Source organism: Halichoeres trimaculatus, unplaced genomic scaffold (genome assembly GCF_033239565.1).
Source record: "Halichoeres trimaculatus isolate MK-OKI-2021-1 unplaced genomic scaffold, fHalTri1.1 fHalTri1_scaffold_16, whole genome shotgun sequence".
NCBI lineage: Eukaryota > Metazoa > Chordata > Actinopteri > Labriformes > Labridae > Halichoeres > Halichoeres trimaculatus.
Window position 1 is genome coordinate 9,300,509 of NW_027437194.1, and position 27,450 is coordinate 9,327,958.

The following is a 27,450-nucleotide window of genomic DNA, read 5'->3' on the forward strand; positions in this document are numbered from 1 at the left end:
GCAATACAAACTAAGTTTGACCTGACCTGACTTGACTAGGCCAAACTGTCCAACAACACCCTAAAACCGGAGCGAATCTTACTGAGCAACCCAGTTTTACCACCTGTATCTCAGGTGGTCACTCTCTGGAGCTGTTGACACCTGTTGAATCAAATATCCCGTAAAGCTGGCTAGAAACAGAAGCCTCAGTTAACAGCTCCTCAGTCATATTGTGTTGCATGGAAAAGCAGCTGATGGAGCTGGACAACATTTCCATGGTCCAGAAAATGCAACAGGCTGCGTTTTTGTGCTGATGATGAGAAATAGGAATAAGATCCAACAGAACAGTCGACGGATCCAATGTGTGCTCCTCGTGCTGCCAACGCGTACAAATGATTGATTTGCAGCGTTTTAATTGGAGCCCACAGAAGACTTCCAGTTATTAAGGTCAAACTATAAATAGGCTCCAGTAATCGCTCGATTACTCCACATATGACACAGCCTAAAAGGTTCAGCCCATCACTCCTTTAACTACCCAGAGATATTAGGATAATAAATCGCCCTGCCAGGACGTCAGGAGTGTGTGGAGGAGGCTGAAGTTGGTGATTAACTCACATGTTGACAGCAGAAGTTAATGACAGCAAGTGTTCAGCAGATGGCTCTGTGTCACAGGGAAAGCTGGGAGAGAACTCAGAGCTCTGCGTTTCAGGAGTTAAACTCCAGACGGCTGATCTTGTTGTAATGAGAGGATCAGTACACTGGTTTGACAGCCTCAGATTATGCAGAATCATCCTTAGGGCTGTCATTTTTTATGTGTTACTGACTACATCTGAGTCCCTACTGAGCTCGAACAGCTTACAAAGCAAGGTTTTACCCCTTTAACACGAGAAACCAGGGTGTAGGAGTGAGAAATAGATTACAGCATTTAATGTGCCTTAAAACTGCAAGAAGTCCAATAGTTTAACCTTATCATGACTGGAAATGTTAAATTAAAAGATAAATTAAAAAATGTAAAACAACCCACAACAGGGTCAGCTCACGTTAAGGTCAATATTATACTAAAATCAGTATTTGTCAACATTTTTATTCAGGTTTCATCCAGGTAATAAACAGGCTGATGTTCATTGAGTGAGCAGATATAGCGGATTGGAAAGTCTTGATTAACAACCTTTACTATCTGTCCACTATCTGTCCGTTCATCCATCCATCATGTTGTTCTGATGAAGACAAACATCTCCTCTGTGAAATCTAAACACTATTTCCATGGTTGCTGTGCTCCCCTGAGGCTACAGCACTAAATATAAACCCCACAGTCTCTCCAGAGCCTGTTAGTAATGGCTCACCTCTATTACAGCAGGTGCCCCCACTGGTGTGGTGCCAGCAAGAGCAGCAAGGTGCCATGGGTAAATCTTTTTCCTCGACCATTAAACGAAGCAAACTGAAACAAAATCGATGACCGGGGAGTCTATTATGGCTTCAACGAGCTTAATAATAGTACATCATCCGTCACAGTGATGGCAAAGTTTTACTCAAGATGAAATAAAGAGCAGGACACCGACCAAGGACATGTCCAAAGAGGAGAGCCTGCCTTATAAGTATTCTGGTTTCAGAGACCAGGTGTCCTGATCAAAAGTAGGAGGTACAGGTAGAGAGAAATACTGAGCTCCAACACAGAAACATCACTCAACAGGCAGTAAAAGCAACATGTGTGTGTCAGTGTACTTACAAACTGCCTCTTCTGGGAAGACTCAGCTCTTTCTGTAAACAAAGAGAGAAAAGTTTCGAGTTTAGGCTTTAAACAAACGTATTAAACACTCCAAACACCTCAACACATGATGCTTATTACCCATTCTAGATTCAAACACATTTAATCACATAAGGAAGGCTTTTGGGTTGTGTAATACAGCAGGGTCAGATATAGTAACAGAGGTGAGGGTTCAGATCCTCTGAGGAAACAAAGCTCTCGTTGAGCTGCAGAGGGATTGTGAGGGATTTAGACCTAAAGCATAAAACAGTCAGAAAATATCTGTAATAACGCTAAGTTCCCTAAATTAAAACATTTAATTTCATTTCATTCATTCAGTTGAAATGTGTTTGATCTTTTCTGCTTGAGTTATATTGGCTGTATGCTTGCTGCAAAAGTTTCACATTTCAGAGACTGTATGATGTAGCTTATGAAGTGTAAAAGGAAGAACAGAAAGTTTAGAGTCAGGGTAGATTGTCTGCTGTACATAGGAATGGGTACCGACAGAATTTTGTCAAAAGTGCTGGTTACTGATTCATGTAAAATCAAAAGGTACCATGTTTAGGTACCTAATTGCATCCTTGTGACTATGAGAGAGTTGAAGAGTAGGTGATTTTTCATGCTGGACACAAACACAATATTGCAGGGTTATATACTGAGGAATAAAGATGGTAAACAAAAAAAATGCTTTATTATAAAACAAATTGGTATTTTTTTACCACATAAACACAAAAAAGTACCGCAAATTGGTACCATCGAGCACTGGTACCAATTTGCAAGGTACCGGGCATCTGTACCCTATTGTTTCAAATGTAAAAGGTGCCCATCCAAGTAGACATTTAGTAAAAAGTCATAACCATAAAAAAAACATTATCAAAATATAATAAACAATAAATCAATTAAAAAAAGTCATGACTGAGTCAAACTTTAAAATGTAGAATGCAGAATATAAAATATTTAGTGTAGAATGAAAAATACAGGATGAGAAAATAAAAATGTGGAATTCAGATTTTGGAAATTAAAAAAAAAAAAAAAAAAAAAAAAAGAATTTTATTCCGAAATTAAAAGGACCACACAGGATGAAGGATTATAACTTCAATTTTAAAACAAAAAAAATAAAAATAAAACTTGAATGAAGAACATTATGTATGAAATGTAGAATTTGTAACCCAGAGGTAAAAAATGTAGGACAACAAATTTTATTTGAAGACCATAGATGTCAGAGTTTTAAATTTCGGTTGTAGAATGATGAATGTAGGATCAGGAATGTCCCATTTAGAGTATTTGATTACGATTACATCACGCAAAATAGAGACTGTAGAATGCAAAATTAAGAAACAAGATTATAGAAATCCGAAATTAACAGCACAAAAAATTCAGATGTGAAGCTTAAAATTTTGAATGAGAATGTAGAAAATAAAAGACAGAATTTAGTATGCAGGACTATTTATGTTGAGTCTATATGATTCAGATTAGTTAGCTATCTAACAGGTGATCTTTTTCTCATAAGCTTGATCATAACTAGTGAAGGTGTGTTGACTCTCAAGGCTTTAAAAGTTGTTGTTTCGTTTCTTTCTTTCTTAAAATGAGTGACACAACCAGTGATATCACATCAAATATTGGTAAAATTGCAAACGTACCAGACAGACATTTGTCCAATACTTCCCTGTCCCCTTCAAACAACTTAAATGTACATTTAACTTAAAAAAAAAGGGAGCAGGAAGTCCTGGAAACCCTGCGAGGTCAAGGCCATTACTGAAAAGCTGTGATATTTGGACAGAGCGTACGATGTGATGCTGTTAAACACTGTAACATGAGTTCCTCTGGTGTAGTTTTTTAATGATGAGAATCTGAGCATCTGAATGAAGCCTCTGTGGGTTAACGAAGGTCACAGCGTTAACAGAAAGAAGATAACGATCACAGCAGGAGTCCAAACTGATCTCTTTTTGGAAAGTCTCCCTCAGTGCTGGAGGACAGAGAACTTTTTAAAGTAATGAGTGAAGAGAACACCTGGACATGTGCTGTGCTCCTTCATGGAAATCACAGATTTCATTAAAACACTTTAAAGAACATCTTTCTGTGACAGCTGCCAGAAACGAATCAGTAAAACACATCAGAGCACAAATGACGCTTTGGCAGCTGCAGCATCTGTTGATGTGTCGGAGAACCACGCCATCCAGAATCAGCCACAGCAAGTGCACACCACACTACACCACAGCATCCTCCTGAGAGATAACACAGCACTTTGTGTAATTACAGCACTTTCTTCTAAGAAGCAGGATGTTTTATCACCTTTTACAACACTCCCCTGTGCTTTTTTACATCAGCAGACACATGCAGCTCAGATTAGTTTCAGTCTCGCTCTGTAACAGTGATAAATAACCAGGCTCTTCTCGGTTTGGTTTGGGAGCAACAAATCCCCCAGATCTGATCATGAGACGTCTCATTGTCCTAAAACATCCCGATAAGGGCGAGGTCCTTTGTCTGAACAGCAGAGGACACTGTCTTGATGTGCATTGGCTGCTCCAGTCAGCAGAAAATGTGCTAAGCCTCACTCTCCCTTTGCTATCAATTAGAGCTTAATGTCGTGCTTCCCCTGCTGCCTACAGAAGACCAAGGGCACTGAGTTTCCTTGGGAGACATGACCGCGGCTCTCACAGCACTAATTACCAGCAGGGAATGAGTTACAATGATGGCATGCCCACCTATCAGAGCTCAGACATAACAGTGTGAAGCCTGTAATAACGCAAACAGAGAATGAGAGCAGAAACACACAGTATAACTCACAGAAAGAGACGTGTTTCCACAGAAAACCAACGCCTGCCTCAGGGTCATACTTACAGAAAGTGAAACAAACGTCTCTAATGAGTTGCTTATTTATGCGTTTGATGCCTGACACTTTTGACAGCTTTCTGAGTAAGCAGAGCCTGTGCAAAGAGAGGAGAGGAGAGACAGGGCCATTACAGACAGCGAGTGTATTCAAAGTGCGCTGTGTGACGGGGTTTTAATGAAACAGAGCGCTGAGACGCATATAAAACCAACTCCAGCTCCCCCTGTGACTAAAGTTTGGTTCTATCCCTCTGGAATAAATAAAACTGGCCTGAGAGAAGGAGAGGTTTTAGGAAACTAAATGAAAACAACACAGACAGCAGGAAATGTCTAAAAGCGAAGACAAACAAGAACAACACAAGCTCAAGTTAAAATGATTTAAACCTTTGATCCTACGTTTCTTCAAAGTCAAAGTTACTCACAGTTTTAGATTTCCTTTCTAAGTGTTTGATTTCATCGTTACTGTCCTGGTTCTCCATTAGGGCTCAGGTTAAAATCCTGTCACACACACCTGCGCACACACAGAGGTTTCAGTGAAAACAAATCAGGCGTATAATCCAGATTACGGCTTGTAAATTTATCTCATTGAGCCTTTCGGTTAACTCTAAACTCTCTGTTAGCACACCAGAGCTGGATTAAAGGGTTATTCTGAAGTTTCAACCCTTATATATATTTTTTAATGCAGGGGTGGCCAACCTGTGGCTCGCGAGCCGCATGTGGCTCTTTGATCCATTCCTAAAAAAATAAATATAGATTTGTATAGTTATGAGTATTGGTGTGCTGATCAATCTAACATATTGATATATTGATGCCTATGTTGAGATCACTATTGATCTATACTTGGGTGATGGAATTGATACTTAAGTTTCGGTTTCTTTTCTCTACATGTGCTCCTCTCAATTGCTTGTGTGTTCATAGATATCTAGCTAGATGGAAATGTATCCATTTTCGTTTTATGTTATTTTGTTTATATGTAAAAGAAAGTACGTTTATAAGACCACGTGTGTGATGTGGCTCTTTGTAGTACCACAGTAATTTTGTGGCTCTGGGTCTTTTACTGGCTGGCCACCCCTGGTTTAATGTATTTTTTTCAACTTTTTTAATGCTAAATCCCCAGATATTCCCAGAAGCTCATGTTCTCTCTTTTCAGAAACTGTTTGAATTTTTTCTTTTCCCAAAAAATTGCTGACGAAATAAAAGTTATCTTCCTTTTCAAAGAGCCTTATGAATTTTCTCACAAGGCCAAATGGTTGAGTAGTTACGGTGATTTAAAGAGCACTTGTGAACTGAGAGTGCTGACTTCAGACTTCACATTTACTGACAAGTCCAGTACAACTCTTAATTTGAGACTTTAGAAGACAGAAATGACCAGAAACTGATTGTAAAGGGTCAATAAATAATATTAAGTTCAAAAAATGGCACCAGATTGTCATGAGATCTAGTAACATGACACATTGAAGGGGCTTGGACCTCAAACACCAAGGTCTGCCTTTAGCTCTACCTCCAACAGACCTCCGGAGGGCTGGTTAATCAGAGCGGAGAGGGTTTATGCAGCAGGGAGCTTTAAAGAGACAGCAGCTAAAACAAAGTATTTGAAATAAGGGTGAAAAAAAAATCCGGGTTTATTTGAGCTGTAAATCATGCTACAGCAGCACCAGAAAAAAACAAACAAAAAAAAACATTAGCCCCTTCTTTGAGGTAATTAATACAGATAAGTTGTAAAATTTTGCTTTTATGATTCGAGAAAACCAGGTTGTAAACATGTTTGAATCTGCTCTTACATGGCAACTTTGATTCAGCCTCTGTTTTCTGACTTTTGGAGACAGCCTCAAGTGGACACTTATAGAACTGCAATTTGACGTTAAATCCTGTTCCCTTTTTTATTTAGCTTCAAGGCTACTACAGGGAACAGGACAGACAGAATAAAGACTGGAAAAGTGGAAGACCTGCTTCTTTAAATTATTGAGGAAATATCAGATTTCCATATGTGAAAAAGGGATTTATTCAAATAGGATATTTGGATTCCAGATTTTAATGTAACACACATCTATCCCCATGTTAACACACCTGAAGTCTTAAAGACTGTAACTTCAGGATTATGATGACTAGATGATTTCTACCCTCACGTCACCTCTGTGCGGCATAATCGGATGTAATAGAAACACTTTTTCCTTTCTCTTCCTTCATCAGTCAGCGGCCTTCACCCCTCGCTTCATTATTCCTCACAGATATTTCTCAGAGAGCAGCCGGAGCTGTGGGCCGATGTCACGGTCAAACGCTGATTCACACCGCCTGAATATCAGGCCAGGCAGGAGAAATTAATTCAGCGCGAGACCGTCAGGGGACTTGTTCTTGTTAAACTGCTTTTGCATATTTTTCATGTTCATTAACAAAAGATCTGTGATTTTTTCCGCAGTTATATTTTCTGTGCTGAGCAGGAGGGGAACCAAATATCAATGCACATCGAGTAGCATTGACGGTCCTGGGCTAAATATTAAACTTGTGCTAACAAAAAGGAGCTCTTAAAAGACTCTCTTGCCAATTTGGCTCACTGTGATGCTGATACCAATGAAAGGAGCTTTAATAGCAGTAGATCATCCAAAGAGGAGGTTGTAAACTAAAAGCTCCCATGAAGGGTTAAAAACTTGCTGTGTGTTTAAAATTAAGAAAGGGTTAATTTTGTCAGAAAAAGCTATGAACAAGACGCATCAAAACACAGTTTGAGCTTGTTTTGTTTTGCTCACAGGGGGCGCCAAATTTGACTAACCCTAAAAGTTCCTTACAGGAGCTTTAATGCTAAATAATCACTGTATTTTCTTGAGCCTGAAAATATCTTTATAACTTTTTCCCAACCATATTTCTAAAAAAAAAAAAAAAAAAAAAAAATCAGAGACATTTAAAATCAAATTTCATGAATAACAAAGTTAATTCTAATAAAAATGCTGTACATCTTTTTTTTAATTAATTTTTCTTGCAACACTTAATTATAGTGAAAGGTTATTTTTGTTCATTTAATCCCTAATTTATATAACTCCAAACCAATTAACAGCCTTGCCTGTCTGTTTTAATTCAGAGCTTGGTTGAAAAGTAGTTATAGTTTGAATATGAAATTTTATAGATTTAAAGCACTGGTTTGACAAAGTTAAAGACGGCCATGCCTTGAATTTATTTTTGGGGTGAAATTCACCATTTTTGTAAAATTGAACTGACATCCATGCATGCTCTTAAAGAAAATGCAGGTATTCCAATTAAAATTCAAGGTGAAAACCTGAGAGAAATTACAGGAAAACCTTTCATCTCCAAAAGATGTCAATCAGGAAGACAAATCGAGACAAAAATTTAAATTTAAACAATTCATAATATTTTAACCAGGTAATATTTTCAGTTGTTAAAAGAGAACAATTCTGAATTAGTGACCTTGAGAAAGTTTGATGTCCCACAAGCTAAATGTCAAATAATAACCTCCAGTAACTCTGAGACAGCACATCAAAGCCGTGGAAAGGTCTGGGTGTAATGGTTCATCAATAATTCTCCTTGATTTCGTTTGGATTTTCCTACATTTCAACATCAAAAGTGAGCTTGCTTTGAATGTGGTGCACTGCTGACTGGCAGAAAATCCTTATTCTTATCGGATGTCAGGACGATAATGTCATCACAAACACCTGAGAGTCCAGCAGGGACAGGGGAAGTTTCTCACCTGTAAGTTATCCTGGTGTATCAGCCTGCTGAGTCTGTTTTCCTGTGAGTACTAAGTGAATCATATTCATCTCTTTGGATCTGCTTTTAGATTCTGTAAATGTGCTCTGGCATCTTCATCCACTACGCCCACTCCTATTTTTGACAGTCAGACAAATTTTTGCCATCTTCCTTTTGAACCATCTCAGATGTAATGTTTACAGAGTTCACCGTTTCACCAAGCATGTTTTTAAAAATCTCTAGCCCACTCCTGCTCTCTCCGGCCATGAGTGGGTGGAAATGTTTACACAGTCTGCTATCCTGGGTCGTTAAATACCAACGCTTTGTCATGGCCCTTTGGCGACTCATCCAGACACATGAAAACACTAAAGTGTCTGTATGAGACACATGAGAGGAACATAACTGAGCAGAAACATCAGCACATACTAAGTTTATGTTATCATCCACAAGTTATATCATTCTTTAACCTGATGGGGGATTTTTAGGTCTTAATTCAAACCTGCCATTTAAAGGTACCTAACCATGGACACAAAAATAAACATCATAAGGTGTGGGATTTGCATTGATAAGTTACGAACGTATACGTGTTCATTGTTGCAACAGAGTACCTTAAAACATACACTATAGGGTATCACAGGAACCCACAAAAACATTTTACAGAGTACCTCAGGACGGGAACTTTTTACTCCTGGTAGACTGGTACTCAAGGATGTCTATAAAAAGGAGACCAGCACCTGAGGGTTCCTGAAAACCAACCATTGAAAGTACCTTGAACCAGTAACCACAGGGTGCTATGCAAAATCTGGTCAGTTGTACCTCAAAACTGATTAATTTGGTTTTTGGGTAGCTTAAAATAGACATTATAGGGTTCTTGGACACAAAAAAACAAAAGCAAACATAAAAACTGAAGCTTAATGGACTCTAAAACGAACAGTAACAACAACGCTAACAACAATGCTAAAGCAGAGACTAAAGATTTCTTTAAAGTGTTTTACAGGTCTGTGTATTTTGTAAGTAATGCCGTTTGTGAATGTAAGAAACTTTGTACATTGTGCTGCTGCCTATCTTGGCCAGGACACTCTTGTAAAAGAGATTTTTAATCTCAACGAGTTTCTTTTCCTGGTTAAATAAAGGTTAAATTAAAAAAAAAAAAAGGTATGTCTCATGGGGTACCTTTAGCAGGACATATTCAGTGCTGCAGGATGAGCACTCAAGGGTACCTGAAAAACAGCCCTAGAGGGTACCCTGAAATCTGCCTACCTCAAAACATAGATTAAGCGTGGGAAGTGGGATGGTACCTATAAATAAAGGCTTAGGGGTAACTTAAAACAGACAATATAAGGTACTCAGACTCAAAAAAGGAGAGGAAACCTGAAAGCAGAAGTGTAATTGACCCTAGAATGGAGAGTAATGCTCACCCTGTAACAGATCCTAAAGCTTTCACAAAGAAATACATAATGGGGTACCTAAATCATGGCATTTTAGTACTGCAGAACTGGCACTCAAGGGTTTTTAAAAACAGGACTATGTCTATTTTAAGTTACCCCTTAAAATAGACAGTTTTGGACTAGAAACTGTGAGGTATTGTGTAAAATCTACTCAAAGGTACCTCAAAATAGACTGAAAAAAATGAAACAGACACAAAAAGGCATAAAAAAATTAAGGGTATCTCCAAACAGAAATGAAAAGGTAACTCACAACAAGCACTAAAGGGGATAAAAACTAATCAGTGGGTGCCTCAAGGCTTCCTAACAATGGAGACACTAAATGGTGTTTAAAAAAGAACCTTGAAGCTACCTGGACAAAGTCTGAACTAGATTCCTATCACCAGTTGCTAGAGGGTACCATAAAAACTTGCATTTCAGCTGAGAGGTACCCTAAAACAGAAGCTTAAGAGAATTGATGCTCACAAGCTTCCAAAGTAGACTTCAAAGAGTGCTTATACGTGGTAATTCAACAAAAGTGCCTGAGATTACCAAATATGCAGACACCCGAAGGAACCCACAATACATTCTTAGTGTACCTGAAAACAGACATTGAGGAAACTGTGAAATGGACAAAAACCTAAAGACCACTTTGAGACCCTGAATTTGGAGTTGCTTTGTAAAAGATCCTAGGGGTTATCTTTCATACAAAGTGTTACACAGAGTACCTAGAAACATTTTCTATATGCAGTCATGCCACATACCAAAGGTACCATCAAAAAGGAACTTTGGAAATATTTCAAATAAGAAAAACAGACACAATAAAATCATTTTGAAAAGACAGTTAAAGGAACCTTAATACGGACACCAAGCGATAGCTTTTTGCTGCCAAATTTGACTATTAAATTAGCAGCTCTGGTCAGCCCAGGATATTGGTGTGTGGGGGGATTGATTCCTGTGTTATATGTGTTTGAATATCTTCCTTCAAATCATTCCGTTTTTTTATGTGAACCTTGAAAGTGCACCTTGAAATATGGTGAATAAACTTAAGTTGGGTTCACCTCATGGGGAAACTATGCAGCCCTAATTAAAGATGTTCCTCCCAATCAAATCTTGGCCTTCTAATCTTAATGCAGCTTCAAAGTCAAGAGGCTCAAGTGTTTCTAGAGATTGGTGGAGGTCAGAGAGATCAATACAGTTGGTTATCTGCTCACAGCACATGTTTAGTTCAGCCTGAAGACAGACGATACATTAGAGATGGATTAAAGATTGTCTCTGAGAGAAAACATCGACTCCAGGAGACAAACAACTCGTCTGGACACTTAAAAACAGCTATGAACCTGAATTCTGATCACAAAGAGAGGTAAAGTAAGCAGCGCGTTGATTAACTCTGACACCTGCATCAGTAAAAACCAAAGCTCCTGTCTGATGGGATATTTTCCACCAATGCACCTTGCCTGATCTGAAAGATATTGATTCCTCCAGCAGCAGGGAGAGATTCAATAGCAGAGCACGCAGATGGTTAGAAAGGCTCGCTGATTAAATCTGTTGGCATCCACATTTCTCCTTGTAGCGGGATGTTAGCTGTCATAAAAGCTTAATCCACTGCCTCGTCCGATAATGTTAAAGGAAACAATTAAACTCAAAGACTGGCGGGGAGAATAATAGTCGTCTAATTTAATGATCTCTCTTTCTTTTAATGAGGAGTTCAGTTTGATGTCATGTCAATGGAGCCTTTAAACCAGAAAAAATGAAGATGTCACAGCAGCGAACGCGTCTTTCACTTCAAACAACGCCTACAGGTAAGAAGTTTGGCCTTAAAATGTGTCTGTTGTGGCTTTTAGTTTGATTGTTTCTCACCGGGGGGTGTGCTTCATGTGTTTTATTCATCGGACAAAGTCAACTCTATCTTTATAATGACAAAAAAGTATCTAACACAGTTTTAATCCATTCGTAGCCTCTGGTTTAACAATGAATGAGAGCAAAAATGTTAAAGTAGAGGGCTTTCACAAATGGATGATTTTTCGATTTTTTATCCTGTTTTTTTTATCTCAACTGCCATTTTTGGGTTTTCTTGAAGGAATCAAAATGTTTGTTTTACGTATAACAACAATAGTGATAAGATGAACGAATATGGTCATATCTTGTTTCAAAAGAATGGCTAAGATGCTGAACTTGAGGCTTCTCTGAGAGATATCATGGCGGTTTCATCCAGGTCTTTCCAGTCAACAACTGGATCCCAATTCAGGAGCAGCAACTTTAAGGGACCTCGTCAATTAAGGACACAAAAAGCCAAAGTAAGTGAGTCTTGTCCTGGAAGGTTTTCTTAAATGTGTTCTAGTTTTTCCTGTCTATACCCTTCGTCCAGATCCATGTTTGGTGCACCTCTGTCTCTGTTTCAATTCTAGGCAATGTGCTGACTTACGCTTTCTTCCCTCCGTCGTGTTCCTGCTCTGTCTCAGCTCTAGCAATCTGGTGCCCTTTGCAACCAAAATGCAATTGCAATATTTGGATATAGTGTCCGTGATGTCATCCATCTGTTTCTGATACAGAGTTTTGCAGCCTATCATTAACGGGAGCCAAGAGGCTTTAGTGTCTATGCAGACAGCTACAGGGTGCACACCTGTTTTTAAGTCAGTCAAATTTGACCTTGTATGGCTAACACTCATAAGTTTAACAAGTTAAACAGAGAAAGAATCTATCCCAACCAAAACCCTTTTTGAACCAGGTTGTAAACATGTTTATTTCTGCTTTAAACATCGACTTTGCTGAATGGGTATATATGTGCTTTCTGGAGTTTCTGCAGCCACCCTCTAGTGGACAGCTGAGGAACTGCAGTTTTTAACACTTCAGCATCGGCTTCAAATTTTTAAACCAGAGGCTGACACTTGAGCATTAAGTCAGACACAATGCCCAGTTGATTTTCAGAATAAAAAAAACATATCAACGCAAAATTGTATTTCACTGCTCAACGACGAAGAATGAGGAGAGGCTCATCATGAAGGCATGAAACTTTTGACCTTGTATTTACTCTGAGAACTCCTGGGTATTGTGACTCCAGCTGCCAAACCACAAAGGAGTCGAGGCAGAGCGAATAATGGATCTGGAATAAGTCTGGCGTACGTACCTCTCTGTCACTATCATGTAATTTACTGTAAAAGCCCTTAAAGGCACCCTGTGCACTCTTCATGGTCAGAAAAAGTGGGACAGCATGATAAAAAGCCATTGTAAAGGGACATCTGTAAATGCGCCACTTATAGGTTTATCTTTAGAAACATTATGTGCAGTAAACACAGCTAACTGTACTGATCCTTGATGTCTGGCGTTAACAGCTGAATGTAAAGAGTGTTTTCTTGAACTCAGGAAGTTTTATAAGATCTGCCAAACTTTCTGTCCTGTTTTTTCATACATTTGTAAAGAATAATACGAGGGTGAGCTTCCACTTTAATCCAAACATGTAGGCTGGTCGTAGGCTCAGGTTGGTTTCTGTGCATGCTGTGGGTGTGTGAGAAGTTCGTTTGTTAAACTCAGAGCATTTTCTCATCATTGGCTGACATTTTGGATGCATGACTCTAAATTTAACCGGGGACTGAGAATCCTGGAGAGCGAAGCAGGAACTCGAAGCCTACACTTGTATTAGTTGCACTTTGATGAAGCATGACGGAGCTTTTCAGGAAACTTTGTGAATATAATAAGAGAGAGGAGTCATGCAAAGTGGAGCAGGGTTCTTCTTTGACGTCTTGCTGAGTAAAACAGCAAATGTCAGCTGGAATATCTGCTTCATAATGTGTCTTTAATCTGAAATTTGTGCGCATATAAAATCATCCCAGAGAGGAAAGATGCTACTGCAGGAGAAAAAGTAATCTGATTTAAGTAAAATGCATCTAATGAAGCAAAAATGCTATACTTAATGATCTCCTGTTGGTATACAAAGCACAGACATCTTAGGCTGTTTAATATGGAGTCTCTACTCAGACGACAGAAGGACGAACAGCTGGAGTTGACTGAGGAGCGGTAACTCCGTCCAGTTTTTAACAGAAGGTTCTGTAACCACTTCACAAAGACACAAACTTCAGTGAAACCGTCAAGTTGCTCACAACCACTGCCAGGAGTTTCATCCAAGCAGAGGAAGTGGGATGAAGGTGGTTTATCCAGCTCTGAAGGTAAACAAGAACTTCATTTGAATCTGATCTGAACTCTGCGGATGAGATCCAGCAGAGGAGGACAGTGTCTCTTCTCCATCCAGATCAGTTTGTATCTTTAACTAAAAAACAAAGACGATAAGTGTCTGTTGTAAGATGTTATCAAAACACAATGAATATCCGTCATTCATATGTTCAATCAGGGACACTTGAAAGGAAAGGCACAATGTTGGTGAGAAACTCCTGAAAACTCAGAGTTAACCCTGAAGTCACCTCACAAACTTCACCTCACGTCTCAAAGTCACCACCGAGCATCCATTACTCCTCCATGGACGACAGAGCTACGGCAACATGTCAGGTTCACAAACAAATCTACCTGACCTTCATTCATCCACTTCCTGTCTGCAGCACCTCAGGTAAAGGTGAGGCTGATGAAACGTCTCTGAGGGTTTGGAGAGGATACAGAAATGATTCTGCAGGATCATCATCAGCATTCTGTCTCCTTCATCACCGAGTGAGAGGCGTGATGAGGAGGACACCCTGTGCTCCCTCGCCAGCACACTCAAGGACACACACACATGCATCCACAAGCACGCACACACAATGAGGGTTTCTCAGGGAGACATGCTCACAGGTGAGTTCTCCAGACAAAGAATACAACTAAAACGTTTCTCTTCAACCTGAGCGCTAAAGCTGCACTTAAACTGAAAATCTGATGTTCATTATTTCATGTTGTTGCTCTCATGTTGATGCATTTCAGGAATATCCATTTCAGTAACTTTTGAGTGACCTGAAGATGAGACTTTTCTTTCACTGAAATTCTTTATTTTCAGGGTTTAGGGTTTAGTCTTTTAAATCTTTGTTGGTTGAACAGACTTATTTAGAGAGACGTCTGTGAGCACATGCACAGTTGGACGTAGACTTCCTGCCTTTACAGGGTTAAGTTGTTGCTCTCCAATCCTTTTAAGAAACACAATTTAAAATGTAATATACTGAACTGCATCTGCAAGACAGCACGATACAAGGTTGTAACACTGCTCAGATCCTGGAAAAATGAACGATATAAATACTATGTCTTGTGTGTCTTGTTTAAAGTAGTTTGCAATTAATTTAGATATTTAAAAGCAACAATTAAGACATTTATTACATTTAAATCTAGGGATGCACAATGTATCGGTATCAATATTGGTATCGGACGATGTTGGTCATTTTTGTTTTATATATCAGCATCGGCTGATGTGTAAAAGTGTGATGATATTTACTCATTAGCTGCCGGCCATTTCTAGAGCATCTTGAACGATCTTTTAAGACTCAAGTAACATTGTTTTCTATGACTATGTAAACACCGAAACTACCTTAGAGGAGTGGACCCTCTTCTTTTATGTCTCTCTTCCTGTTTTTGATCAAAAAATCAGACAAAATGTACTTTTTTGATCACCTTCATCTTGGGCGCTCCATCCTCTGATCCTCACCATGGTCGTCTTTTCTCATGACTGCACCACTCTTTCTCTCTGAACTACCTCAACACATCATCACAGATTGTTTTGTTTTTTTTTAACCAATACTGATATCGATAAATATCAGTTATTGGCCAGAACAGCAGTTTAATACTGGGTATCGGACTAAATTTTCATATCGTGCATCTCTATTTAAATCACTGGAAAACTGTCACTGATTTATTGAAATAACATTATTTTTGCTTTTGTATTAAAGCTGCACCAATCACAAATTGTCAGCTTAAAATATCCAGTTGACTCCAAACCTTACAGTTTAAAATATTAAACACTTAAAGTCTAAAAAAAAAGTACATAAAGAAGAAAATATTTTGACTAGTTTTGATGCAATATTGTAGCTGAGATCCATCAAGTTCCAACCTCCGTTGAAATGTGTCTTTGTTTACAAGATGTTCCTGTACAGAAAACTGAATTTCCAACATCTAAAAACCTAAAAACTAAAAACTATGGGACAAAGAACGAAACTTTTGTGGTCAAGATTGCCCATTTCACAATAAAAGATAAGGTCCCAACTTCCATTTGCTCAGACGCTTGAAGATATCCACTGTGCCTCAATTTATATCCATTTTCTTCGTGGAATCAACCAGCATTTAAAGCGTTTAGATTATCCTTTAAAACCTTTTCATGAGTCTGAACGTTTGTTAATTATTCTTCGATTCAGCAGCAAAATATTTTGTTTTGAATTTCATGCTCATTTTTTCTTGGGGGAATTTATCTTCATGCCTGACCTTTTTCTTTTTTTCCACATTAATGAGAATCCAGAGAGAAATCCTGCATAGAGGACTCTTCATCAGAGGCTGTTTACCTCATCCAGCTAAAGAAAGCACGTCCTTATACTCGTCCTTCTTTCTGAGAGCTTACAGAGAGCTCCTCTCTCTTATGAAATGAGCACTGAAACACTTTCTCATTGAGATACAGCATGTGGAAGGTTTGGCCATAGGTCTCGCTTTAGCTGCAGCATCATGTTTTGTCAGACGGGCTCTCTGCTCACCAGCTGTCTCCCAACACTTCACACAAACGGCTCTTAAGACGCCCACAACGTCAGCACCACCGCCTGGGTAGATCCCGTTTATTATGAGGGATCTCATAAGTGCAGTAAAGCTCACGGTGCAGCGCAGCAGCTTCTGACAGGCTGCTGCTAATGAAGACGAAGGACGATGAGGCTGCCCGCTCTAAGAGTCCAGAAAAATCCATGAAGTCCAACAAATTCTTATAATGAAGGGACGAGGAGGATAAATCCAAAACCAGGAGCAAACTATCAATATCGATCCAGAGAAGGTGGTCATAACAGGCATTTTACAAGATGAGATTTGGTTTGAAAAGACAAAATTCATTCATTCATTCATTTATTCACTTATTCATGCATTCATTCCTCTTTTAACAGACTTTGGTTCCTAAACGCTGCAGCAGACATCCAGCGTTAGTCATTCCTGGAGCAATAACAATAAGAAAAGATTCATTTAGAGCTTCTTTTAGATTAAAACAATAAAGTCATAAAGAAAAAAAATATATCATTCCATTTGATTCTGTAAAATTAAGTTGATTTTTTTGTTCCAATTTTTTATTGGAATTTTTAATAAATTATTATATTATTTAATTATTTTCTTCTTTTTTGATAAATTTTTATGTCTATTTAATTTTTTTTTTTTGCTGTTGTAAAACTTGGGTTTATCTTTTTTTTTTTTTCAAAATTATCTAGTTTTTATGAAATTAAGTTGATTCCACTTCATTTTATAGATTTTTTTAAACAACTTAATTTTTGTTTTTCAGTTTTATTTTATTTTATGAGTTCTAGTTCATTCAATATTTTCTGATATTTAAATTTTTCCCATCTCTTATTATTTCACAGCTTGAATTGATTTTCTAAGCTTCTGTTTTGTTTCTCTAAGGCTTTTATTCTGAAAGGACAGGACAGCAGAGAGAGCAGGAACCCAGGACGGAGGTGGGGGATATATGGGAAGAGGGCCTTGGGTTGGACTCGAACCTGAGCCGCCTGCTTACGGACGATGACTTCAGTATGTGGAGCATGCCACTCAACTGCTGGGTCAAAACTCTGCTCTGACCACATCCTCATTATTCCAGAAAAATCCACAGATACGCAACAATAAAGGCTGAGTTACAGGAGCGTTGAGCTGAGAACAGAGAAGGTTTGATACCTCCAGAGTCAGACACCTTCAGGCATTCAAAATGAATGAATTATAATTCTTAATGAAGGGATTATTATAATCTGTCAAACAGGAAATCGACAGTCTAACACTTATTCTGAGTCATGAATTAAACATCACTTGTGTCTGCTGACATTAGGAAACAGGTGATTACTTTTATCCACAGAGAAGTGTGTCATATCACTCAACTGGTTTTTGTTTCAGTCACAGATTAATGCTCTGTTTTATATCGAGTTGATGATTTCTTTTTAAAAAATAATGCAACCCTTCAGCTCAATCATTGGTCTTCAGACGGCAGAGGTACAAAGCAGCTCCTGATACTGACAGATGTTCAAACTGATCATGTTATGGAGAAAGCTCATTAAAAACTGTGATGGTGGAAAGCAATAACTCTCCTGCATGTTGTCTGAAAATATCTCTTCACTCTCTGTCACAGCCATTCGGCGTCAACATGACCTCTAAACATGCCTCTGCTTCTTCTTCAAGATCCTTCTGACGTTTGCTTTCTGAAGCTCGCAAATCTCCAGGTACACAGTCAAATGTTTGATTTCTTTTTTGACTATTCTTGGTAAATGTTGCTGCTTTAACTTTAGGATCCAAAAACAAACTGGAAGTCAAAGAAATGAGACGAATAAAGTTAGCTCAGTGCATGTTATGATGTGTGCTGTGACACTGAGGGAAGAGAGGCGTTTTTCCTGCGGCACTGTGAGACTCTGGCATCGCATGACAGCTTGAAGCGATGCATCTGGACAAGAAATACTTCAGCACATTAATCTGCAGAAGCCACAACTTCCAACAACTTATTTCAACAACTTAAAAACTAAACCGGCGGAAGATGGCACCTTTAGAAAGCCTGTTTCTGTATCCAAGAATGCTGGATGTTAAGACATTTCAAACCTCCACACATTCATTTGTTAAAAAAACTTACACCAGATCTTCACGAGATATATCTCTTAACTGATTCACGACACGTTCGAGGAGGGCTTAAACACCAAGTTCTGCACGTCAAGCATCCCTTCCAGGGAGCTGGCCAATCAGAAAGAAGGGGGTTTGTGGAGTGGGGAGCCTTAAAGAGACAGCAGCTAAAACCAAGTGTTTCAGACAGAGGCTGAAATGAGGGTTTCCCTTTGACACCAGTAGGAGAAAAAATGACATTTTCATTTTTAGGGATGTCCTGAAGTTTGAAGTGTGAAGTTTGCCATGTTTATGAGATAAGAGAGTGGAGCTTTACAATGTATTTTATTTTTTCAAAATAATGAAATTCAAAACAAAAAAGGTAACATATCTCTGGAATTTATTCCATTTGACTTCATTGAGGTGGTTCTGCTGTAAAATCATCTCATGTGTTTTAACGTTCTCCTGTATGAGACCCCAAAACTAGTGTGCAAGTAAAACAGTACGCCATTGCTCCCATTTCATTTTAACTCATTCACTGCCAGCCGTTTTCAGAGCAGAGAGCTTTATACTGCCAGCCGTCAAACATAACTGACGCCTCAAGACAACAATGGCGGGCAGGTTCGACGTCAAAATGACGTCTATATATGTCAATGGCAGGGAAAGAGTTAAATTACCCCAACTCCTCAACCATTTTATCTGCATAGGTTGTTAACTGACGTTCCAATCACAGGCTATAACTGAGCTACTCAGCTGCTTTGATTACCGTAACTCTTCAACTATATGGGCAAGTGAAAAAATTCAAATAGTTCCTGTTACATGTAGCCAGGTATGGTATTTGTTGGTTGTTGGGAGAGCAGGCAGGCAGAAAAGGAAGGCACCCAGACATGCACACACACTTTTAAGTGGCTGGTAAGAAGTTTCAACTCCTTTTAACTTGTTCATTTTCCCCACAGGTTTTCTTTATTTTAACCAGCATGTTTCATTGTTGTTTTTTTGTTATTTGAGTTTGGGCTGGAGACCTCCGTAGTCCAGCTTTTCACTCGTTTTTGTGATAGTTCAGTTTGAGGAGAGGTGTTGGCAAGTCTTTAGCCCCTTTGGGTTTGCTCATCTCTGCTGGTCTTTTTGGGTTCAATAAAGCCTGTGGGCTGAACTTTCATTCTTTTGTGGCTTCTTTTATTTTATGATATGGTCTACTGTCTTGGGCGTTTTTTTTTTTTTTTTATATTTGAGTTGAGAAGGATGCAACAGTACCTCAAAGAAGAAAGGATGAGCTTTTCAATCATGATCTCTGACTCTTTAAAGAGAAAGATAACAAAAAAGTCCAGCCTACCGACATCAACAAGACCATCTCATGGATTCTTTTGTTTATTGATTTTGCCGCAAATTTAAAACAACATTGCAACAACATTGAACTGACCTGATCCCCTTAAACTCAAAAGTGAAGACATCCATCCAGTCCTGATCCCTCATCATTCAAAGAATGCACAAATAAAATCTGATCCCATAGTTGAGGTGGGGATTAAGTAATCCCTAGATTTGATTGAGCTTTAGATCCTTAAAAGTCACTACTTTTTTTTACAAGAGGGACACAGTAAGAAAGAAAAAGAGAACAATACCCCTTCTTTAAATAGGAATCCATGTGCACTGACCATGTTAAAGGGCTCTTTAAATCACCTTAACTCTTTAACCATTTGGGCAAGTGAAAAAATTAAACGCTTTCTGAAGGAAAAGATGAGCTTCCTGACTCCTATGAGGTCGACATAGCAAAATAAAAAAGGTTCAGGTGACCTGTGTGATCCTTGGGTGATAGGGGTTTAAGAAAGATGTCAGGTACTCGATTCCTTCCTTGCACCTGAGACGGTCGGTAACAAACTCAGACTTTCAGATTGTTAAGTTTGACTGGAAACAAATCAAACTACTGTAAACCCTCCAGACATTACCGCTTCAGAACAAATCTAAAATCAGCAGCAGGTTAAAGAAATCCAAACTCCTGCCCCCCCATCTGAGCCACAAACAGTCCGATTGTCACTTTTCACTCAAAGGAAACAACAGCCGGTCGCAGTGATGTCATCTCCTCCTGCTCTGAAAGTGAATGAGGGGCTGAGAAGCTCAGCGAGGACATTCATCTGCCAGACAAACTCACTTCCGTGTTTCCTTTTGAATGTGAAAGTTCGAGCGCGTTCAGGAGCAGCCGTTGTGTTTGGAGCAGAGAGGGAGCATAAAGAGGAGAGAGGGAGCGAGGAGGGAGGGAGCGAGGAGGTGCAACCATCCAACAAAGGAGGAGGGAGATTAGAGCAACTGTGCACAAAATTACTGCTTGAAGCTTTTGACAGACGCAAATTACAGAAAGCGTTAATGGTTTCTACGGAGAAATCCATTTAAAGTGTCCAGAAAGAAAATTCAAAGAGCGTGAAGTGAAGGTCAGATTCTTAATCACACAGAAACACATTTCTGAGCATGAAAAGCTGAATTCTGTAAAATTCTTCAAACAAATAAAACATTAAAGAGAGAAATGAGCTCCAAAACAAGCAGAACTCACCTCTGTTTGTTTCACCACGTTAACGTCGGAGCATAAAAGCGGCTTTATTGGTCTAATTCATCAGCTGAAGAGGGGCCTAATTAAAACAAATGACTCATACAATGGATCAGACGCACTTTAGGATTCAGGACACACTTTGAAATAAAGGCGTCATTTTTTTTACACACGTAAAACGCTGCCCAAGTAGAGAAATAATAAATCAAGTCCAATTTACGCTTCACTGTAACACCTACTGCAGAGTTTGTCAGCTCGGCGGCAGGAAGTGATTAATGTCGGAAAGGTCTGGGATTAAAAATGGCATGACATGTGGTGTTAAAATACAGACAATTTCAGCTTTCAGAACACTCTGTCCTCCACTTACACTTTCATTTACAGCTCATTTTATGACACAGCCATGCCATGAAGAGGGTGATGAAGTGCATCGGTCGTGAAGACCTTTTTGCTCAAAGTTATAGCTCCATTAGAGGCTCTGACAGACAGGTAAGAGCCACCTGAATGCTGCGTTATCACGAAAAGTAGAGAAAGTGGAGGGAAGCCCCTTCATGAAGCATGCATGAGATCAATCTGTTATTTCTGAGGCTAAATCAGGTGAAATGTGAGAGAAAAGTGAGTGAAAATCAGTGCATGAAAGAGAAACATTTGCAGGATGTTTTCAATCAGCTGTGAGGAAAATTTCATCCTCAACAGATTCTCCCACATGCAGGACACGAGCAAGCATCAGCAGCTCAAAGTCCTCACGAATACATACAGTACAAAGCTCTCTCACACACACACGCTCCTTCGCCTACCTGTAGCCCTCGTCTCCTCAGAATGCTCGACTCGTCCATGGTACGGATCCCTGACTTATCATGCCTCCCTACCGGCGCATATCCACGCTGCACTGCCTGGCTCCAGCCTCCTGCTCCCTCCTTTCCCGTCCTCCCTCCCTCCTTCGGGCTAAATCTGATCTTAGCAGCTGCTAAACACTTCCATCAGAACTTATCTGATTGGAGGGGGGCGGTCAGCTGACACCTCCTCTCTTGTTCCTCTCCTCTGTAACTTCAGGAGTGAAGGAGGGAGATGGAGGGAGAGGAGGAGGATGAGGGGAAAGATAGGCAGGTCTAATTTAGCGTAGCAACGGGAGGGGGTGAGTAGGTGGAAAAAAAGGGGAGAGGAGGAGGAGGAGGAGGAGGACGAGAGGGAGCCCCAAGACTCATTTCTCTGTGCAGCCACGCTTTCTGGGCACCCGAGGTGACCATGAAAATGAGAGGATATCCTTCCCCGCATTGTTCTCCTCAAACCTCGAGACAATGAATCTGGCATCCTGTCTGCAGCGGGCGGTGAGCCTCACACTGCCTCACACAGCCCTGCTGCTCTTATTCAGTCACATAAAGTTTACAAAACACACACCTGAAAGACGAGGCTACAGTGAACAAAAAAAGTAGAGAGGGGGAGGAAGAAAAGTATCACAGAGGAAGAAATGATGTTTCCTGGAAAACTTTTCTGCTGGAGACTTTGAAAGACTCTAAATACACACTTGTCCTCAACAACCTGGGTGTTCTGAGATCATTAAAAGAATTTTTTTTTGGAGGTTTAGCAGGTAAAAAAAAGTCTTACATCTTTTTATGTTTTTACTTTTTTATGCCCAGAGTTTTTGCTTTAAATTCAGAATTCATTTCTTTGATTATTTTTTAATGATGATGATTTTTTTTCCAGTGGTCCTAACCTTTTTTTTATCAGATAAATGGATTGACATAAAATTTTAACAACTGTTTCATTTTTTCTTTATATTCAATTCAACAAAAAGTGGCACATGGCATCCATTCATCATTTTGTACCAAGCGTAACTGACGTCAGATATTTACACCCATCAGAGAGCTACACAATGACTCATGCAGCTGTTGAGCTTTGACTGGATTAGTTCATTTTTGCTGCAGGGATTTACATCAGGCTGTTTATTCTTAATAGAAAGCATCTGACATTCAACAGCTCTTTGAATTCGTTTCCCGTGAGCACTGTCATCCACTGTCATAAAGATGTGACTCTTGCCAAGGCGTGTGTTTGTCTTTATAACACTTTTCTCTGTTCAAGACAACTTTTCCCAGGATGCAATCTGTTCAGTGTTCCTCATAGCCTGGTGCGACATGTCCTACCAATGGTCATCTACCAACCCCAACTTCATCAAGCAGAGCTAACCTCACTCTTCATTTTATTGATAGACTCTCAGGTTTGAACAGACCACTGCAGAATAACTGCTGCAACAGCTTAGCCTGTGGTTTAGCATGGCTCTATCCAGGGTATATGCTGAAATCCTGAGGTTAAATTCAACACATTTTTAAGACTTTTTTTAAAAACCTTTCAAAAAGTCTTAAGACCTTACCGCAACTTTAAGTTGCTGTTAGCAACCGATCTTTCATGTAGTTTTCATTTTAACATAAATTAAAAAGCTGAGAACGAATAAAGCTTGAAAGTATAAATGAAACTAAAGGCAGGTTAATTGACATTCCCATTACCACAACAAGTAACAATTATTTAAGGCCAACTTGAATAAAAAACATACAGACAGCTACTAAACTACTGTACAAATTGAGTTTGTTGTCACATTAGCCTACGGATATGTTGGGCTGCTAGCGATACATATAGCCCGCACCTTACAAAATTACAACTTTGCCTGTTGTCACGCCTCAAACAACAGCGCTACTTAACTGTATTGATAAATACCTTATCTTGTTGCGTTGTATCCAGCAAAAAGGTGATTTTAACAAAGAAAAATTTGTTCCAAAACAACTGAGATCAGGGGAAGCTGGGGGAAGCTTTCTCTAAACCGTAAGAATCCAAAATCCCAGGTACTCGAAAGTCTGAAAAATTTTCTCAGGAGGCTTGAGAAACTCTTATGATCTAGAGTGAAATATTTTGAGACGCTAAAGCTTTTTCCAGATCCTCACGCTGGTCTGTGATGAGTGTGACAAGCAAAATGATCGTCCAATCACAAGGTGTGGTTATTTTTGAAGGTTCAGACCCTGAAAACATTTTCCAGATGGACTATTTCTGTGGCGGATATATGGAGCTGTCTGTCTGGCGTGTCAGGTTAGTTTGTAACAGTCGCAAAGAAGAAAATAAATATCCATGGATACATTTGGAGTCAAAGCTTGAATACCAATAAAATTTAATACCTCATAACATTACGATCAAGACTTTTTAATACTTTTTAAGGGCCTTAATTTTCCCTCAATTGATTTATCAACTTTTAATACTTTTTAAGACCCGGAGGACACCCTGTCTATCACTCTCCTGTTTTGCTTTCTTCTGCTCTCCTGTCCTTTTTCTGTCTGACAGTTTGGCTTCTGTGTCCACCATCACTACAAAATTAATCCAAGAAATTGTTTTTTGCAGAAAAAAATACACAGCTCCCTCTTCTCACTGATTAACTTGTCTATGTGGTGTAAATTAATGAAAGTCCTGGACTAGGGATGCACTGATCAAATCCGGGTATGGGTATTGGCGCTGATCCAGCCCCTCAAAGCTGGATCGGTTATCATTGGAAGAGAGGGTTGGTCCAAACTTGACACTAAGACGACCAATTTTTGAACTAGGATTTTGTACACAAGATAAAAAAATTCACAGTCAAATAGTCATTTCTGTAAATTCTGAAGCATTTTTTAACCAAACAGCTTTGAAACATGTTAACACTCATAGTTTAAATAAATATTAACTTTAGTTATTCCACATGTACAAATTTTTGTCTTTTACTCAAAACATTACCAGTCTAATCCAGAAGTAAAGCATGCAGGTTATTATTTAACACTGGTATCAGATCAGTATCAGTCGATACCCAAAGCCCAGGTATTGGTATCTGTACCAGATAATGCTGGATCGGTGTATCCCTATCCTGGACAATCCGGACAGAAAAGCTAAGAAGTAGCTTTTAGAAATAACTTATTTTGGCGCTGATAATCTCATTTGAAATAGGGGAAGTCAGACTCTTACAAGATCACTTAGAAAGTCCTCATAGAGACTTAAAACTACAGAAGATTCAAGTTCTCAATGATGGTCGAATCTAAAATGAAGAAAATGTTTTGAAAACAAGGTCAGCATTCATGGGTTCAGTCATAACAAAATCCAAACTTTGAACCGACTCAAAGTCACTCTAACTCTTACCTTTACTTTTTTACCTTTTCATTTGCACTCCGTTTTGTCTTCTTATCAGTGTCTTCAGACAAGGATGGCTTACTCTCGAGTTAAGTAAGTTTTGAGAAACAAATCAGGACAACTTCCTCTATAGACATAGAGGTTTGGACTCCAAAATAGCTCAAAATCACTTCTTTGAACACAGTTTGTTGCAGCATCCACAAATGCAGCTTCAAACTGTACATTTCAAGTCTGGTGCAGATCTTTTCTGCAGTAAATGGTGCTGATATGAGAAAGTATTTGCTGTAAATGTGTGTGTGTTTGGTTGGTGAAAGAGGCGTCAGTGTCATGGTTCCATCAGTTGAACCCTCCAGTAAGGGTCTGACTCTTAGCATCTTCACAAGAAAATGTGTTTAGGGTCAGGGTTCTGGGTTTTCATGTTCAAAAATATTTTGGCTTCACTTTTCCAGAATTAGAAGAACTGTAGTCTTGCCGTCCATCATTTTCTATGGTGATGCTGTACACAGACTGTTTTCATGCGTATAACCAGAGTGCTCTGAGGCGCTAATGGACGATACGCCTCAGACTGCAGACCTCCAGGCCTACACATCCTGTGTTTATCTGCACGTTGGTATTAATAGAGACGACAATGAGGACAGCAAAGCGTTAAGTGACTCACCGGTCACCGGTCGAGGTAAACAGACATTTCCTGCACAAACATAAATCTGCACACTGCTGTGTACTGTCGGATGCTTAATGAGACTCTCAACTTTGATATCATTTATGCATTATTACTACTGCAAGCCAAATTTCCTCAGGCTTTAAAACCTGCTGTGTGCACCAATCTGCATGTAGAAAGCGCTCCTCTACATTCAAAACAACCCAATACCGAATCATTATCATGCTGGAATCAGACCGGAGTCCCTGCAAAACCTGCAAAACCTACAAGCACATATCCCGTGTCAATTTCCAACAATTTCATGCGCTGCTTTTCTCTCTTACGTTTCTGTGCGGAAATGAGTTTTTGAGGCAGTCAGCGAGTGACCACAGATCTTCACACTCGCTAACTCGATGTCCCCACACCCTCCTGGAATATTAGCATTTGAAAAAAATAAGTTGTTTCCGCCGCCACGCTGCCAATTCTCTCCTGCAAATTTTGCATTCTGTTTCAGTCAGTGTTTTCTTTGCCCCCTCTCTTTCTCCTTCTCATTTCCATTCACTGTGGTAGTGCTCTGTGAATATTAAGTGGGCCCCTTCCTTTCTCCTCATCTCCAGCCGAGCTCAAATGATTTCTCTGAGAGTACGGCCATGAATGACAGCTACACCCCGCGACTAACCGTGGAGGGGAAGCTCAGACTCGTGCAGACAGGTGACCACTACATCAAGTCTTCCTGTTTTGAAACCTGCACCACAGAGAGCTGATTGAGAGCTGCTGCAGAAGCTGCAGTGTTGATAAGCGAGGTCTGCGCTCTGGTAATCAGCCTGTTTCTCTGAATAAACCTCTTAAAACCTCAGAGGAGGAGGATTACAGTCGTCAACTTTTCAGCCTGAACAATGCTCTCCAGATTACCTGAGGGGATGAAAGAATCCTCCTCTGGTGGAGTGACTTGTCTCGAGTCATTGCCCCGTCTGTCTCTGCTTAAAGAGCGATTAAGAAAAGTCCACATTGGACTGACAATGAAGATGACAAGCTGGAGGAGCCCAGAGGACGGGGTCGTTTGTTGTATTCACAGCAGGAAGTCCCCGTTTCCCTTCTGGAAATGGAGGCTGACTGGAAAAATGCCAAACAACTGGCAAAAGAGGAATCACAGTGTTTGTTTACAAGAACCTCCAGGTGGAGGAGCCCTCAGTCACGTAGACACGATCCAATCGTTTTGAAGAAAGGTTTGAGGAGGACAGAGAAATTGGTTTTGTCTTGTTGTTAATGGGAGTGTCGACAGGGCAGGGTTTTTTCAGGTTTTCATCTGGGAAGTGTAAACATGCTGAGAAACAGCTCTGAGTTCAGACTGAGAGGAAGAGTGGACCCTGCAACATTCCCATAATTGACTCATTATTATTTACTATTTATCAAATAAAGCAAAGTCAGATAACTTTGATCATATCTGCTGTCTTTTCAATTGAATTGTTACAAATTGATTCAAACTGAATTCCATCACATTGTTTTGTAAAGCTCTGTATAGCATTGCATTGTATCTTAACAAAAACAAATCAGTCATTGTCATTTAATAACTTATCGTATGTTAACTTACTCCATCATAACTCATCATATTGTACAATAACTTATGTTTTAACATAATTCATTGCATTCTATCATAACGCTATGTAACTTATTCTACCTAACATACTATATCATAACATTTATTTCAGCCAAACTTATGTTTAAACTTATCAAAGTGTAAATTATAAGTGATTGT

At 39.4% G+C, this 27,450-nt stretch overlaps 1 protein-coding gene across 6 annotated transcripts in view; it reads right to left on the reverse strand.

Annotated features, from left to right (window-relative positions):
• mast4 (microtubule associated serine/threonine kinase family member 4) overlaps positions 1-27,450 on the reverse strand; it is a 132,946-nt gene that overhangs the window by 58,855 nt on the left and 46,641 nt on the right. For 5 of the 6 annotated variants that reach the window (XM_074690827.1, XM_074690826.1, XM_074690825.1 and 2 more), the window contains exon 4: positions 1,706-1,737. In XM_074690827.1, coding sequence (XP_074546928.1) covers positions 1,706-1,737 — 32 coding nt within the window. Of the gene's footprint in view, positions 1-1,705; positions 1,738-21,717; positions 21,866-27,450 lie in introns of those variants that run through there. The other variant, XM_074690833.1, reaches the window with a different exon arrangement.